Source organism: Halichoerus grypus, chromosome 8 (genome assembly GCF_964656455.1).
Source record: "Halichoerus grypus chromosome 8, mHalGry1.hap1.1, whole genome shotgun sequence".
Lineage (NCBI taxonomy): Eukaryota > Metazoa > Chordata > Mammalia > Carnivora > Phocidae > Halichoerus > Halichoerus grypus.
Genome location: NC_135719.1, coordinates 127,773,704 through 127,787,383, shown reverse-complemented (window position 1 = coordinate 127,787,383; position 13,680 = coordinate 127,773,704). Strand labels below are relative to the sequence as shown.

Sequence of the window (13,680 nt, the reverse complement as noted above, 5' to 3'; positions counted from 1 at the left end):
AGACTTTGCCAGCTTTGAAGGTGGAGAATGGGTGCCATGAACCAAGGAACGCAGGTGTAAAAAACAAGGATGTGAATTCTCCTCTAGAGCCTCCAGAAGGAACACAGCCCTGCTGACACACTCATTTTAGTCCAGGGAGAAGCATTTCAGATTTCCGACCTCCAGAACTGTAAGAGAATACATATTTTAAGCCACGAAGTTTGTGGTAGTTTGTTACAGCAGCAATAGGAAACTAATACAGTAGCTGTCTTGAAATTCTTAATTTTATCTTTGAATTTACGTTTTGCAAATGAAGCCAGATGAAACAAAGGAGCATGCACCGGGGGTTTCAGCTCATGCATGATCCTACCTCCCCAGTGAGTTCTCAGCTGCCCACTGCCCACCCCACCCCCAGTGCCCCGGCTCCACCCAGTCTCCCCACCTTCACCCCAACAGCCAGGCTGCTCTCCACCCAGGGTGGCAATCAGATCACACTAGTGGGGGAGAGCTGCATTCTGCCACTGGCCTCATCCCCGCTGGGGGCCTGAGTGCCAGCCTAGGCAGGGTAGAGTCATACACACGTCAGGCAGTATCCCTCCCCATTCTAGACTAGCATCACCTCGGCAAGTTCAACAGGAGACTCAGCCGGGACCCCTCCCCTGCCCGCAATCCAGATCCTGAGCACATCCCAGCACCCTGACTGCAATCTCTTGGGAGCTGCCCATCCACTGTAGGGTTAGGGCTGTAGGGCCAAGGGAAGAGGAGACTCACATCCCCACCCCCAGCCAGAACCCCACAGTTTCATTTTGCACTGAGCCCTGTAAATTACGTAGCCCTGCCTCTTCTGCTAACAACATTCTTGCAGCTCCTCACCTGCTGTTCTTTCATCACTTCTCAGCTTCAGCTGGAAAACCCCACATCAGAGAGCCCTTCCCCAGCCCTTCTTCAGTTGCTCTTTATCCTGACCATGGTTTCTCTCTCTTAGGGCACTCAGCAAGGGCTGACATTATCTTGTTTCCCTACATCACTGATTCACTAAAAAGAGCCCACTGTGTGCCAAGCCCTGTTCTAAGTGCTGAGGATGCAGCAAGCAGAACAGACAGACACCTGCCCTCCTGGAAAGGATGTTCTCGTGAGTTCCACTGATTGTTAGTTATCTCTTATCCCCTCAAGAATAGACTGCCATATACCCAGCACCTGGCACAGTGCCTGGCCCATAGCAGGTGCTCAATTAAAATTTGCTACACAATTGGAGCACATGGATGGCTTAGTCCGTTGAATACCTGACTTTTTTTTTTTAAGATTTATTTTAGATAGAGAAAGAGAGAGAGAGCAGGGGGAGGGGCAGAGGGAGAAGTAGAGGGAGAGAATCTCAAGCGGACTCCCCACTGAGTGAGGAGCCCAAGGCAGCTCCATCCCACGACCCTGAGATCATGACCTGAGCCAAAGCCAAGAGTCAGAGGCTTAACCGACTGAGCCACTCAAGCACCCCAGAGAATCCGACTCTTGATATTGGCTCAGGTCATGATCTCAGGGTCATGGGATTGAGCCCCAGTCAGGCTCTGTGCTGGGCATGGAGCCTGCTTAAGATTCTCTCTCTCCAGGTGACCCTCCCCCCATGCACACGCACACACGCAAGCTCTCTCTCTCTTTCTCTCTCTCTAAAAAATAAAAATAAAAAAATTGCCACACAATGGACTGTATGAATAGTGACTGCCTTTAGGTACTCTGCACTGTGACCAGACAGAGCACAGAGACATCCGTCTTCATCCTACAGAGTGTGGGGCATGAGGATCTGGGGCAGGGGAGGGGCAGTGCCCCAGTTCCTGAACCACGTTGCCTCAAATTAGCCTCACAGATGTCCCGCCATTATCAGTCAACAGTTTATTTGTATTTTTAAGTGAAGTTATTCTGCTAATTGGACATATGTCTCATGGTTCTACAAGGAAAAGTCTATTAAAAAGTCTTGCTGTAACAGGAAAGATCTTTGAGGGTAGTTTTATTCAGGGACAGGAAGGGAGCTGAGTGGATTTTAATTTGGTAGAAAATAGCTGCTTGGGGCCAAGACAGTGAGAAGCGGGAAATCAAGAACAGGCTATTAGATTATTAGTGTGGTTAACAAGCATTTCCATCAACCTCATAGCTGCAGATTGCCTTCCACCAACTTTATTAGTTATATCATGGCCTTTCACCTACCCCTGCTATTCCAGCGATTCCCATTTTGGGGACGTGGACACTAACGCAGGAGAAGTGCATCCCACCCAAGCCAGTATGAGTTGGGCCTCACAGCCCCTCTGGCCTCACCTCCTGAGCACATGAAGGTGTGAAAATTTTGGAGTCAGGGATAAACCCCGAAGGGTTTCGGGAGAGATGGTAGAGGGCTGAGGGCCGGGAGAGACGGCGAGGAAAACTCTGGTTTGTCAAGGCTTGACAAATGGCTCAAACTCCCTTGTACATCAAGGAAATCCATGCCTCAGCTGCTGGCCTAGAGGAACCCTAGAAGCTCATGTGGTCCAGATGAGAGAGCCAAGAGTCACACGGCTCGGGAACCACCTGATCTGTGATTAAATCGAAGACCCTGTAGTGGGTTGAATGGTGGCACCCGAAACGATATGCCCTTGTCCTAACCCCCTGGACCTGTGATTGTGAACTTATTTGGAAAAAAGGATCCCTGTACATGTAACTAAGGTAAGAATCTTGAGATGAGATCACTCTGGATTGCCCAGATGGGCCCTAAACCCCATGACAAGAATCCTTCCGACAAGGGAAGACAGAAGCAGAGACTGGAGTGACACAGCCACAAGGCATGTCTGAAGCCACCAGAAGGAGCATGGCCTCACTGGCACCTTGATTTTGGACTTCTGGTCTTCAGAACTGTGAGAGAATACATTTCTGTTGTCATTGGCCACCCAATTTGTGAGGATTTGTTACAGCGATTACAGGAAGCTAATATACTTGCTTACTAGCTGTAGACCCTTGGACAAATCACTTAATCTGTGCCTCCATTTCTGCATCTGTAAAATGGGGGTAGATAAATCAGATTGTCGTGAAGTTAAAGGAGATAATATAGAGAGAACCCTTAGTGCCATGCCTGTCCCGCGGTGCTCGGCCAATGTAAACACTTGTTCTTAGCCTCAGAAGCCGCCTGGGGAACTCATTAAAAATAGAGTTTTCCAGGCCTCACCCCAGAATCACTGAAAACAAATCTTTAGAGTACAGCGTCTAGGGATCTGCACTTTCTAAGGCTCCTCAGGTGTCTCTGATCATCTGACAGCACGCTGTCCCATCCCACCTCGGTGACAGACAGCCAGAATCTCTTCTGTTTCCGGAAAGCTGCCCTTCCAGATACAGATTTCCCTTCCATCCATGGTAACCCACTGCCATAGAAAATCACCTTAGCGGTAAGGAAGTCCTAGCTTATGCCGTCCCTCATCATGGAGCATCATCCCACTTCCCGGTACTACGTTCAGCAGAGGGAGAAACAGCTGGGGTGTGGGGGAAGCACGCAATCCAAGGCAGGAAAGGAAACTGTGCAGGGTTTTCAGTGGGAAAAGCAATAAAGCAATGAGAAGCCCAGCCATGGTTAGTCTGGGATGGAGTCTGAGATGGGCAAGGACACTGTCTCCAGCTGGCGTTTCTCCAGCTCCTGCCCCCTTTGGTGTAGGCTAACCCTCAACACAGCATCACCTCTGGGGAGCAGTGTGCTCTGGCCTCCTCCACCCACCCCACAAGAACCAGGTAGTGGGAGCAGTTGGTGAGCGGCTCTGTGGCAGCAAGAAGCCAGCCTTGTGTGTGCGGGCAGCCTGGGTAGGCAAGAAAGCTACAGATACACGCAAACGAGGAACTGGCTAATGCCGTTAACTGCACTGACCAGTATGGGGAGATGCCTAGCACATGGCAATGGCCTCCCATCACCACAAACACAAGGCTTTTTTGTTTCATTTCAGCTGTGGCCTCTGGAAAGAGATCCCTGCTTCTGAGCAGCAACAAATACCATCTCATCATGCAACTTCAAGTCCAAAGCAGCCCCAGGAGATACACAGGGTGAGCCAGGAGAAGAGAAGAGCTAGAAAGAGAGTGGCCAAACGCAGCAGGGAAAGACCACAGCATTGGTGGGCGCAAGCCAGAGCTCGGCCCGGCATCTGCTATAGATGGTGGAGCCTGTCTCTCCCGGGGCGACCCGGTACCAGTGACGGTGTGCAAAAAGATGGTAGAAGAGGCGATTTCAGGTGGTACCCAGGACGCTTCTTATTTGCGTATGCAGAGCCCCAAAAAAGAGACAGCTAGTCTATCAAGCCTGCAATCTTGCTTAGAACAAAACCAAGTAACAGAAAATGTCAATAGGATGAAAAATAGTATACAAATACATGAATAGTTGGTTTCCAAGAAGTACATGGGAATGACAACCAATAAATTCAAGATAGTGCTTACTTCTGGTTTTGAAGGAGGAAGGCTGGAATCAGGGGAGTACCCTGGGGGCTACAATTGTATGGGTAAGGTATTATTTCTGAAATCGTGCAGTGAGAAGGATGATCACTAAATTATTTCTTATACCTTTCCTTAGATCTTATATATTTCACATTTTTTAATTTCATATGTTTTTTTTTTTTAAATACAGGGGTATGCAGGTCCATAGGTCACTGATACATCTAGGATAATCAGGAAGACAATGTGACATGCACATAGCCTGCCTGGGAACTACGGACAAGCCACCGCACACTGAGCACAATCTCCAGGGAGAAGCCCGAGTGATGCCATTTTCCTCTAGGGTGGAAAGGATGGAAGCACGGATGGAAGCAGCCCCACCAAGTCTCTCCCCAGACCACACAAAGGCCCAAGTTGCCAGTACTCCGGAACTCTCCCCAAATTGGGGCCACCACGCAAAGGTTCTGCAGGTTTGCAATGCAGTGCTCAGAAAGGTTTTGGTACAAAGCTAAAAAGGAGGCCCTGGGTGCCACTGCAGACTGTCTGCCTATTCCACAGGCCTGGTCCTTAGATGACACAAGCAGAGCACATTAAATGCAGCTCATGCTCTGCAAAAATTATCACAAACTCCGAGAAAGCCAGTCACCAAGACAGCAAGGATTCCATTTCTCTCCTCCTCTTCTCCCTGACAAATGTTCCAGGATGAGAAAGAAAAGCAGCAAAAGGGAGCCTGAGGGACAGGGTGCATGAAAACTCACCTAAAAGCTTCCACGCCAAGTTGACAGTGCGCACACGCAAAGGAAGAGCGGCACCATTAGATCCAGCTACACAGGAGGTCTTCCCAGGTACACACCCGTCCCTCCCTCACCATGCTGGGTTAGGAGCTCCTCCTGCCCCCCACTTCTTGGCTGGGAGTCAGCTGCTGTCAGGAACCAGAGCTGGAATGAAGACAAATCGATCCTTCTGCAACAGGTGATTCCACGCCTGTTTCCCCCACTGGACTGTGAGCAGCTAGAGGGCAGAGGTCAAGTCTTATTTCCCTTCATATCCTCTGATGCTGGGCCTCACCCAAGACCTGGCACAGAGCAGGCTCAATTAGAGTTTGGTAAAATAACAGATGGATGGAAGAACAGTGAAGACATGTCCTGGTGTGGCCAGGACAGTCTCCAGGTTTCAGAGAATATTCCTGAAGAGCCAGATACCACTACAGTTCCTCTTGATGGGCAACAAGATCTTTAAAGCACTTCTTGACTTACCACTAAGTCACTTCACTTAGCTGGTAGCACGGTTATCCTCAAAACTGCCAGTTGTTTAGTAGCTTAAGAGTTGAAACTCTTTCCCAAAGCAAAGAGCTAGCATCCACTGGTTCCTTTGGAGGATCCACACTTCCCTCCACTCGGAAATGCAAATTCCAAATCTTTGTTGGATTAACTCTTTGGTTGGTTGATTAAATACAAAAAGGAATTCTCTGGAGGCACCTGGGTGGCTCAGTCGGTTAAGCGTCTGCCTTCAGCTCAGGTCATGATCCCAGGATCCTGGGATCGAGGCCCATGTCGGTGGGGAGCCTGCCTCTCCCTCTTCCTCTGCGTGCTGCTCCCCCTGTTTGTGCTCTCTCTCTCTCTCTCTCTGTGTCAAATAAATAAATAAATAAAATCCTAAAAAAAAAAAAAAAAAAAAAGGAATTCCCCAGGAGGAGATTCTATTGCCCTTCTTCCTTCTCCCCTGTGTTTTCCAAACCCAGCCCAGCAGGACCACAGCCTTAGGGCTCACACCAGGGTGGATGGTCCCAGGGGAGAAGCAACCCAGCAGGGAAGATCTGGATGTCCAAGTCCAAGCCCAAGATGTGCCACAAAACTGCAGGGGGCTTGGGGTATCTGGGTGGCTCAGTTGGTTAAGTGCCCGACTCTCAGTCTCAGCTCAGGTCTTAATCTCAGGGTCATGAGTTCAAGCCCTGTGTTGGGCTCCACGCCGAGCATGGAGTCTACTTAAAAAAAAAAAAAAAAAATCCCATCACCCCTCTAGACCTCCAGTTCCATCTGTACATTAGAGGCCTGAGCTAGCTGGTGCCACAGATATCTTTCTCAAGGTCAATGGCATAATTATAAAAAGAGTCATCACCCCACCTAAGCCCCTTACTCTACTCCTCAAACCAATACCCTTTTCCCCCCAAAACACTACCATATGCCATGGTTCTAAAGGTTGACAACAGATGACCCTTCTCTCTAAATGGAGATCTCAGTAATGTTGAAATTGTTATCCCATACTCAAGCCCTAAGTAGCCCATGTCCCTAAACAAGGTCAGGTATAAACGTTAGCAGAATTTAATGGGCATGAGGGCGCCTGGGTGGCTCAGATGGTTAGGCGTCTGCCTTCGGCTCGGGTCATGATCCCTGGGTCCTGGGATTGAGTCCCGCATCAGGCTCCCTGCTAGGCGGGGAGCCTGCTTCTCCCTCTGCCTCTGCCTCTCTCTCTCTCTTTCTGACTTTCATGAATAAATAAATAAAACATTTAATTAAAAAAAAAAAGAATTTAATGGGCATGAAAGTTCTTACAGCAAAATTATAGCTGCTTCCCATCTGCAGGTGAACCTCCCATCTCTGTTTTATGGGAGCCCCATTAGAGGTGTAATTCTCCTTACCTCTCTCTTCCTTCTCACTCCCTGCGGGAGGAGGAGTCACCAATCAGACTGGTGAGTCCGAGAGAAGAAACAGATCGTGCTCAGCAACTCCCTTCCTCTCCCTTTTTGGGATCCACACACCCCCATAAGACACTGGTGCTCCACTCCTTCCGGCCCTAAGAGGCAGGTCCCCTGTGAGAGGTTTGTCCTGTCCTGTCTGTGTCTGCATAGGTAAGTCTATCAAATTCAGGAGTGAAGTACAACAAGCCCACTGGCTCACAGACCCAAGACACATGCTCCCGCCCAGCATTTATCAGTAATAAAGCTGCTCTTCCTGGCAGACACCTGCATTTCCTTGGTTCTGCTTCTCAGACAAGGAGGAAAAAGTATTAATTATTACCTCTTCAAGCCCAAGTAGTAAGTACTAGTGTAACTAATATGATGCACACCCATATTGCTGACCTGACGCATCCAGCACCACAGGAGTCCAGCGACCTACTCGGAAACAAGAAATTGGATTCAACTCAAAAGTTTCCCAGTCACAGCAGCAGTTGAGGTCCCCTCCTATATTCGGACTCTGATTAAGAAAGGAAAAGGCACCTGTGATCTGTCTCTCTCCCTCCCTAGACACACACATACTTTCTCTCTCTCTCTCTCATTCTCTGTCTCTTACTTCTACTCATCATCTGATAGTGTAGAAGCTCAAAAAATATTCAGTGACTGATGACTTTAAACATTCTCATTCACTGAAGGCTTAACAAAATTTTACCCAAGAACTTGCCATAGCTCCCTACTACCTCTGGTATAAACCTTGGCCCCTCGTCCCTCTGTGACCTAGCTCTAAATCCCTTTGCCGGTATGCCCCTTTGCGCACCCATATCCTAGTTCCCAGTAACACTGAACTAATCTGTCTCTTATAGACAATCCCCAAAATTTTACCCATCAACCTCAACAAAAATCACCTGTCCCCAGTGTTACATGTTTCAATCCTACCCACCTTTCCAAACCCAGCTCAAATACCTTCTTAACTCATTCAATCTCACCCAGATTGGGCCTCTTTCTCTTCTTCTATATGCCTCAAGGGTCTTGACCATTTTAGGGTATACTAGTTGAACAAGTAAGTAAATATATTGTAGATAATGAGAGGCAGGTTTCTCACTGTCAGAGAAATAAGTTATGCATAAGGAATGGGAGAGAGCTAAAATTCTGTGACGTTAGACTGGAATAGGAGATATCAGTATGAACTCATGGTTTTTTAATAGATAGGTGTGTGTATGCATGAGTATACACACATATATTTCCTAGCTCTGTCTTCTGGGAGGGCCTAGAAACAATGGCACTCCAGTAGCAATATGTACATCTAGCACCAACATCTTGGTTTCTAAATACCATCCTCCAATAAAAGGAACCAAGGCTTCTTGGAGAAGTGATTGATTCCAGGGGTAGGGCAAGGAAAATACAAGATGAGCCTGGGGATTAGAAAGTTAAGATAGCGGGGGTGCCTGGGTGGTGCAGTTGGTTGAGTGTCCGACTCTTAGTTTCAGTTCAGGTTGTGATCTCAGGGTTGTGAGATCCAGCTGCACATTGGGCTCCACGCTCAGCATGGAGTCTGCTTAGGATTCTCTCTCCCTCTCCCTCTGCCCCTCCTCCTGTGTGTGCACTCGCTCATTCACTCACACACGTTCTCTCTCTCTCTCTCCCCCTCTAAAGTGAATAAATAAATCTTTTTTAAAAAAAAGTTAAGATAGTGCTCAAAAAAGAATGGAGACATACAAAAGGACACAGGAATCAACCTGAAGGAGCTCCCAATGGCCAAAATTAGAATAATTTGAACAATAAAAATAATGATGGTTTTGGATTATAACCCATAGAATAATATAAATATCCATGAGTTCATACCGATAAAAATAATTAAATAAACAACTGAAGGAGAGGGGACAGTTCTTCCTTGCAGAAGAATTCCAATTAACAAATGCAGAAATAAGGAAAATAGAAAATCATTAATTTGTTCATTAAAATGATAAGGAGCCATTGAGGCAAACTTTGTGCCTCTGGATCTCCTCTCTGGCTGCATTAAATAATCCCCAGTGTTTAATTAAATAAAGCTGCTCATCTCTGTTCCTACAAATTCAGCTGGGGCAAAGGCCACTGCCACCCCTTCACAGATAGGGGGGTACAGATGCTTGGTGGTAGACCACGAGCCCGAAGGGCCAAAATGGCTACAATACTACTCAGCACCATGCAAACCTCTCCTCACCCTGTTTAGGCCTTGGGATTTCTCGATTTCCTCTCTTTCCTTGAATTACCAGACCTTCTATGAGGTATCAAAACCTTAACTACACTTCAAGATCCAGCATGCTTCTCTAAGAGTCCCCAGTGTATCAGGATTCATTTGATTGCAAGTAACAGAAAACTGATCTCAAATCATCTGGAGCAAAAGGAGAATTTCCTGGCACATATAACTGGAAAGTCCAGTGGTAACCTGGCTTCAGGCCCAGCAAGATCTAGGGACTCAAATGACACTTCTCTCTACAAAACTGACTCTGTTCACAGACAGGCTTCCCCTCATGGTGGCAAGAGGGCTGCCAACAGCTCTAAGTCAAAACCCTATACTCGCAGCTAATGCAGCAGAAAAGGCAGTGCTCTATGGGGGACACCCCCCAAAAGTCCTGGACCTGATGCTCACTGCCCAACACTGGCTCGGGTGCCCATCTCTGAATCAATCTCTAGGGCCACAGGAATGGACTCCACAGATAGCCTAAGTCATGTGCCCACTCTTGGAGCTGAGGGTGGGGTGAGCCTCACTCAAACCTCACGGTGAGTACATGAGATATGGGTGGCTCCCCAAAGGAAGTTTTAGATGTTACTCCCCAAAATGTGAATGGCTCTTGAGCTGAAAAATGAACATATGTCCACAATACCAGAACCCCTCAGTCAGAATCAACTCAGCCCTGCCTCCTGGACGTCTGTACCAGCCATGACTTCTTTCTGCCTTGTGCACAGGCTGGTCCACACCTGTCGCCTCCAGTTATAAGCATCCTGGACACGAGGAGTCTGGTTCTTCAAAGCACTGGGGCCTCACCCCACCCCCTCAGCTGCCCAGCAAAGTGCCACTGAGCCCCTAGAAAACACTCCTTCGCTTTGGTTCCCGCCTCCTCCTGATGTGGATGGAGCTGAGTCACTGAGATACCAGCTGGCCGAGCACCAACCTTGAAAGTACTTCTCTAAGTCACTGTCTCTTGCTCTAGCATACTCTGGGACCTGGGGACGCTGGCTTGACAGGTGAGATAATTATGTTTTACCCTTCACTCATTCCTTTATCAGTCACGAAGACGAGAACAGATAAGTGTTCCAACGGAAGAACATACTCCTGCCGTATTTACTCCTGCTCTTCAGTGCCAGCCAGCTCCCCCTCCCAGGCACAACTCCCAGGGACCAGCCTCCACGCCTGTTACCTGTGCCAGCTACCGTGTGCTACCCTCCTGTCAAATATCAGGCTGCACTTTCCTTCCTGCATCCCCCAAAGCCGTCAGCTTCCCCAGGAGCTGTGGCCCCACTGCCTTTCAGATGACTTACCCGTGAGGGCCACTGTGGGCACGTCACCCATCCCCTGTGTGCTCTGCAGGGAGCTTGCCCCCCGTGGCCCGGCCTGCACCTCTGTGCAGAATGTCGCCCTGGTCGGCTCTAAGGCCCACAGCCCTGGTTAGATGGAGAACGAGGGGCGGGGAACAGCAGGGGGTGGGCACCAAGTCTCAGAGCCCGGGGCTTTGAGATCTTCTGACACAAACTAACATTTCATTCATTCATTTGCTCCACAAACCTTTATTCAGGACCGACTGTGTCCTGGGTACTGGGGTAGGTGCTGCACACACGGAGACAAGGGTCTGTCCTCAGGGAGCACCCTTCCTGGTAGCCATCTGACTGGTTTTGTTTTTAAAGATTTTATTTATTTATTTGACAGAGAGAGAGTACAAGCAGGGGGAGTAGCAGGCAGAGGGAGAGGGAGAATCAGGCCTCCCACTAAGTGGGGAGCCTGACACGGGGCTCCATCCCAAGACCCTGGGATCATGACCTGAGCTGAAGGCAGACACTTAACCGACTGAGCCACCCAGGCGCCCCAACATCTGACTGACTTTTGATACCTGCTTCACATTTACACTTCACAACACACTGTCTCAGATATTATCTATATAATCCTCAATATGTGGCAAAGCCAACTGTGGTCTACAGACAGGAAAATGGTAGCTCCAAAGGCTAAATGACCATCCCAAAGACAGAGCACAAATTCAGGTCTTCCACATACAAACCCTGCGCCCTTTCCAGGTCCCCTCCCAACGAAGGAGCTAGCAGGGTGTAGCCTGAAACAGACATTAAGTCAATTCAGTCCTAGGCATCATCACTAGAGGTAGAAAATACAAAAAAGATGACCCAATCCCTGATCTAAAAGAATCTATAGGCTAAAGTGAGAGAAAGACATGTAACCAGTTATCATCTGTAAGGAATAAAGAAGACAGAGTGATTAAATTCAAATAGGAAGATATCTCTGGAAGGATACATAGAACATGATGATCACTTCCAGGCAGAAAAACTGGGTACCTGAGGAACAGAGAGAGGAGGATCATTTTGGATGTTCAAATGTTACATATTCTGAATTGCATGCCATGTGAATCTATTTCCCATTAAATGATGCTTTAAGGATGCAATCGGCCTAGTTCTACAGGGTAAATGATCTGCTTTCTTCAACAAGCAAATAGCTCAAAAAAAGGATGGAAGGGAAATATTATAGATTTGAGAAGATTTTGGTTGATGTTTCCTAATGCAATATATGCACCTCGTTTGAATCCAGACTGTAATGCACCAACTTTAAAAAAACATTTTTGGGACCAGGGATATTTGAGTATAAACTAGCCATTAGAAGTTATTAAGGAAATACTGTTAATTTTGTTAGTTGTGATTACGGTATTGAAGTTTTTTTAAGGTACTTATCTACTAGAGATACAGACTGAAGTATTTACAGATGAAATAATACAATGCCTGAGATTTGCTTTTAAATATTTGAGCAAAAATAAATAAATGAATTAAAAGTGAATGAATGAATGAATGAATAAAGGGGTAAGTAGATGATACAAGACTGACAAAATGTTGATAATGTTTGTCGAACTGTCATCCAGTTCCATAAGGGTTCATTATACCATTCTCTCTTATAATGGTTGAAATTTCTATAACGAGAAGTTTAAATAAAAATTTTAAAATTAATTACCCCATCCACCAAGAATGAGTGAGAAGGAAAGCATCACGGAGGAGAGGTATTTGAGCTGAGGCCAGAAGGATGACTAGAAATTTTCTAAGGGGCCAAGGGCATTCCAGGCTGAGCAAAGACGTACAGATCTATCACAAACCTCTCTCTGGAGGAAACAAAAGTATCTACACTTGACCCCAAACTCAACTTACATCCAAAAAAAAAAAAAAACCACCCTCTTGCTTGATGCCCCAACTCATCTAGTTGTAGCATCAAAATCAACTGACCTATCGCAAGTAAGGAAAGAGGGTATGAGGTCGAAGCTCCACTCAGTGGCCTAGCAAGGAGCCCCAGTATAGCCTTGAGAGGACAGGAAAACAATTAACCTCTTTCAATTGGGTTTTGCCTGACAAAGCACTTCGGAAGCCAACTGAGTTATCTCAGGAACAGAGCCTTCATCCCTCCTGAGTCATCCCAGACACCTTGTGCTCCCCCAGAAACACACACTAGCCTCCCCGACAGTGCCTTGTAGATTAATAACCTCAGTACCACGGGATCCAGCTTGACGTTGGCCCGGCAGCCTAGCCCACCAGCACAAAAACACCTCCAATGAGGAGAAGGCCCTCCCCTCCTTGCCCCCAAGCCCCCAGCCTCAATCCCCACACAGCCCCCTGCCCACCTCCAGCTGCATGCAGGAAGCTTGCTGGCTTTGCAGCTACTTCAGGACTTACCTAGTCCTGGCCTGGCTCAGATGGGCCCCCTGGGCTCCTTACCTTGGATCGAAGCTGCAAGTACTCCTCTGAACCATAGGGGACACTCCTCAGGGACGTGAGATAGTCATAACTGATGACAGCTGTCTGTGAACCAAGGAAAAGAAAGGCTCAGCACCTGGGCATCAAATACTGCTCCTCGGCCCCCGCCCTGCAGCTGCAGGCCCCTGACACAGGCCGTATGTCTAGAGAAGTAGACAACACCTCCCCTAAGACGCTCTGTCCCCCAGATCTTAGCCTGGCTAACTTCTTCCTGTCAATCAGGGCTCTGCACAAATGCCACCTTTGCAGAGAGCCCCAATCTAAGGTTGCCCCACCCACCAGCAACTCTCAATTAGTTATCATAACAACATTATCGTACCCAAAATTCCCTTGCTCATTTGTTTCCTTGTATGTGGACTAGCTTCTCTTTGCTAGAATTTCAGCTCTGTAAACACAGAGGCCTGTCCTTCCTGTTCATCACTGTACCCGCAGCACCTTTTTACTATGCCAGGCACATAGGTAAATGCTCAGTAAAGACTAGTTGAATGAATGCTGTTGGATAAACTTATTATCATAAATAAACATCATTTTATATTTATGTTGCTCGGATAGCCTGAGTTTTGATTCTGGGTCCCTTGCCCAAAAGTCCAGGAGAAGTCCCCATATCC

At 47.6% G+C, this 13,680-nt stretch overlaps 1 protein-coding gene across 3 annotated transcripts in view; it reads right to left on the bottom strand.

Moving 5' to 3' along the window:
* The window catches only part of ADCK1 (aarF domain containing kinase 1), a 113,157-nt gene that overhangs the window by 87,734 nt on the left and 11,743 nt on the right, over nucleotides 1-13,680 (bottom strand). For all 3 annotated transcript variants that reach the window (XM_036084375.2, XM_078054022.1, XM_078054021.1), the window contains exon 3: nucleotides 13,034-13,117. In XM_036084375.2, the coding sequence (XP_035940268.2) occupies nucleotides 13,034-13,117 (84 nt within the window). The remainder of the gene's footprint in view (nucleotides 1-13,033; nucleotides 13,118-13,680) is intronic.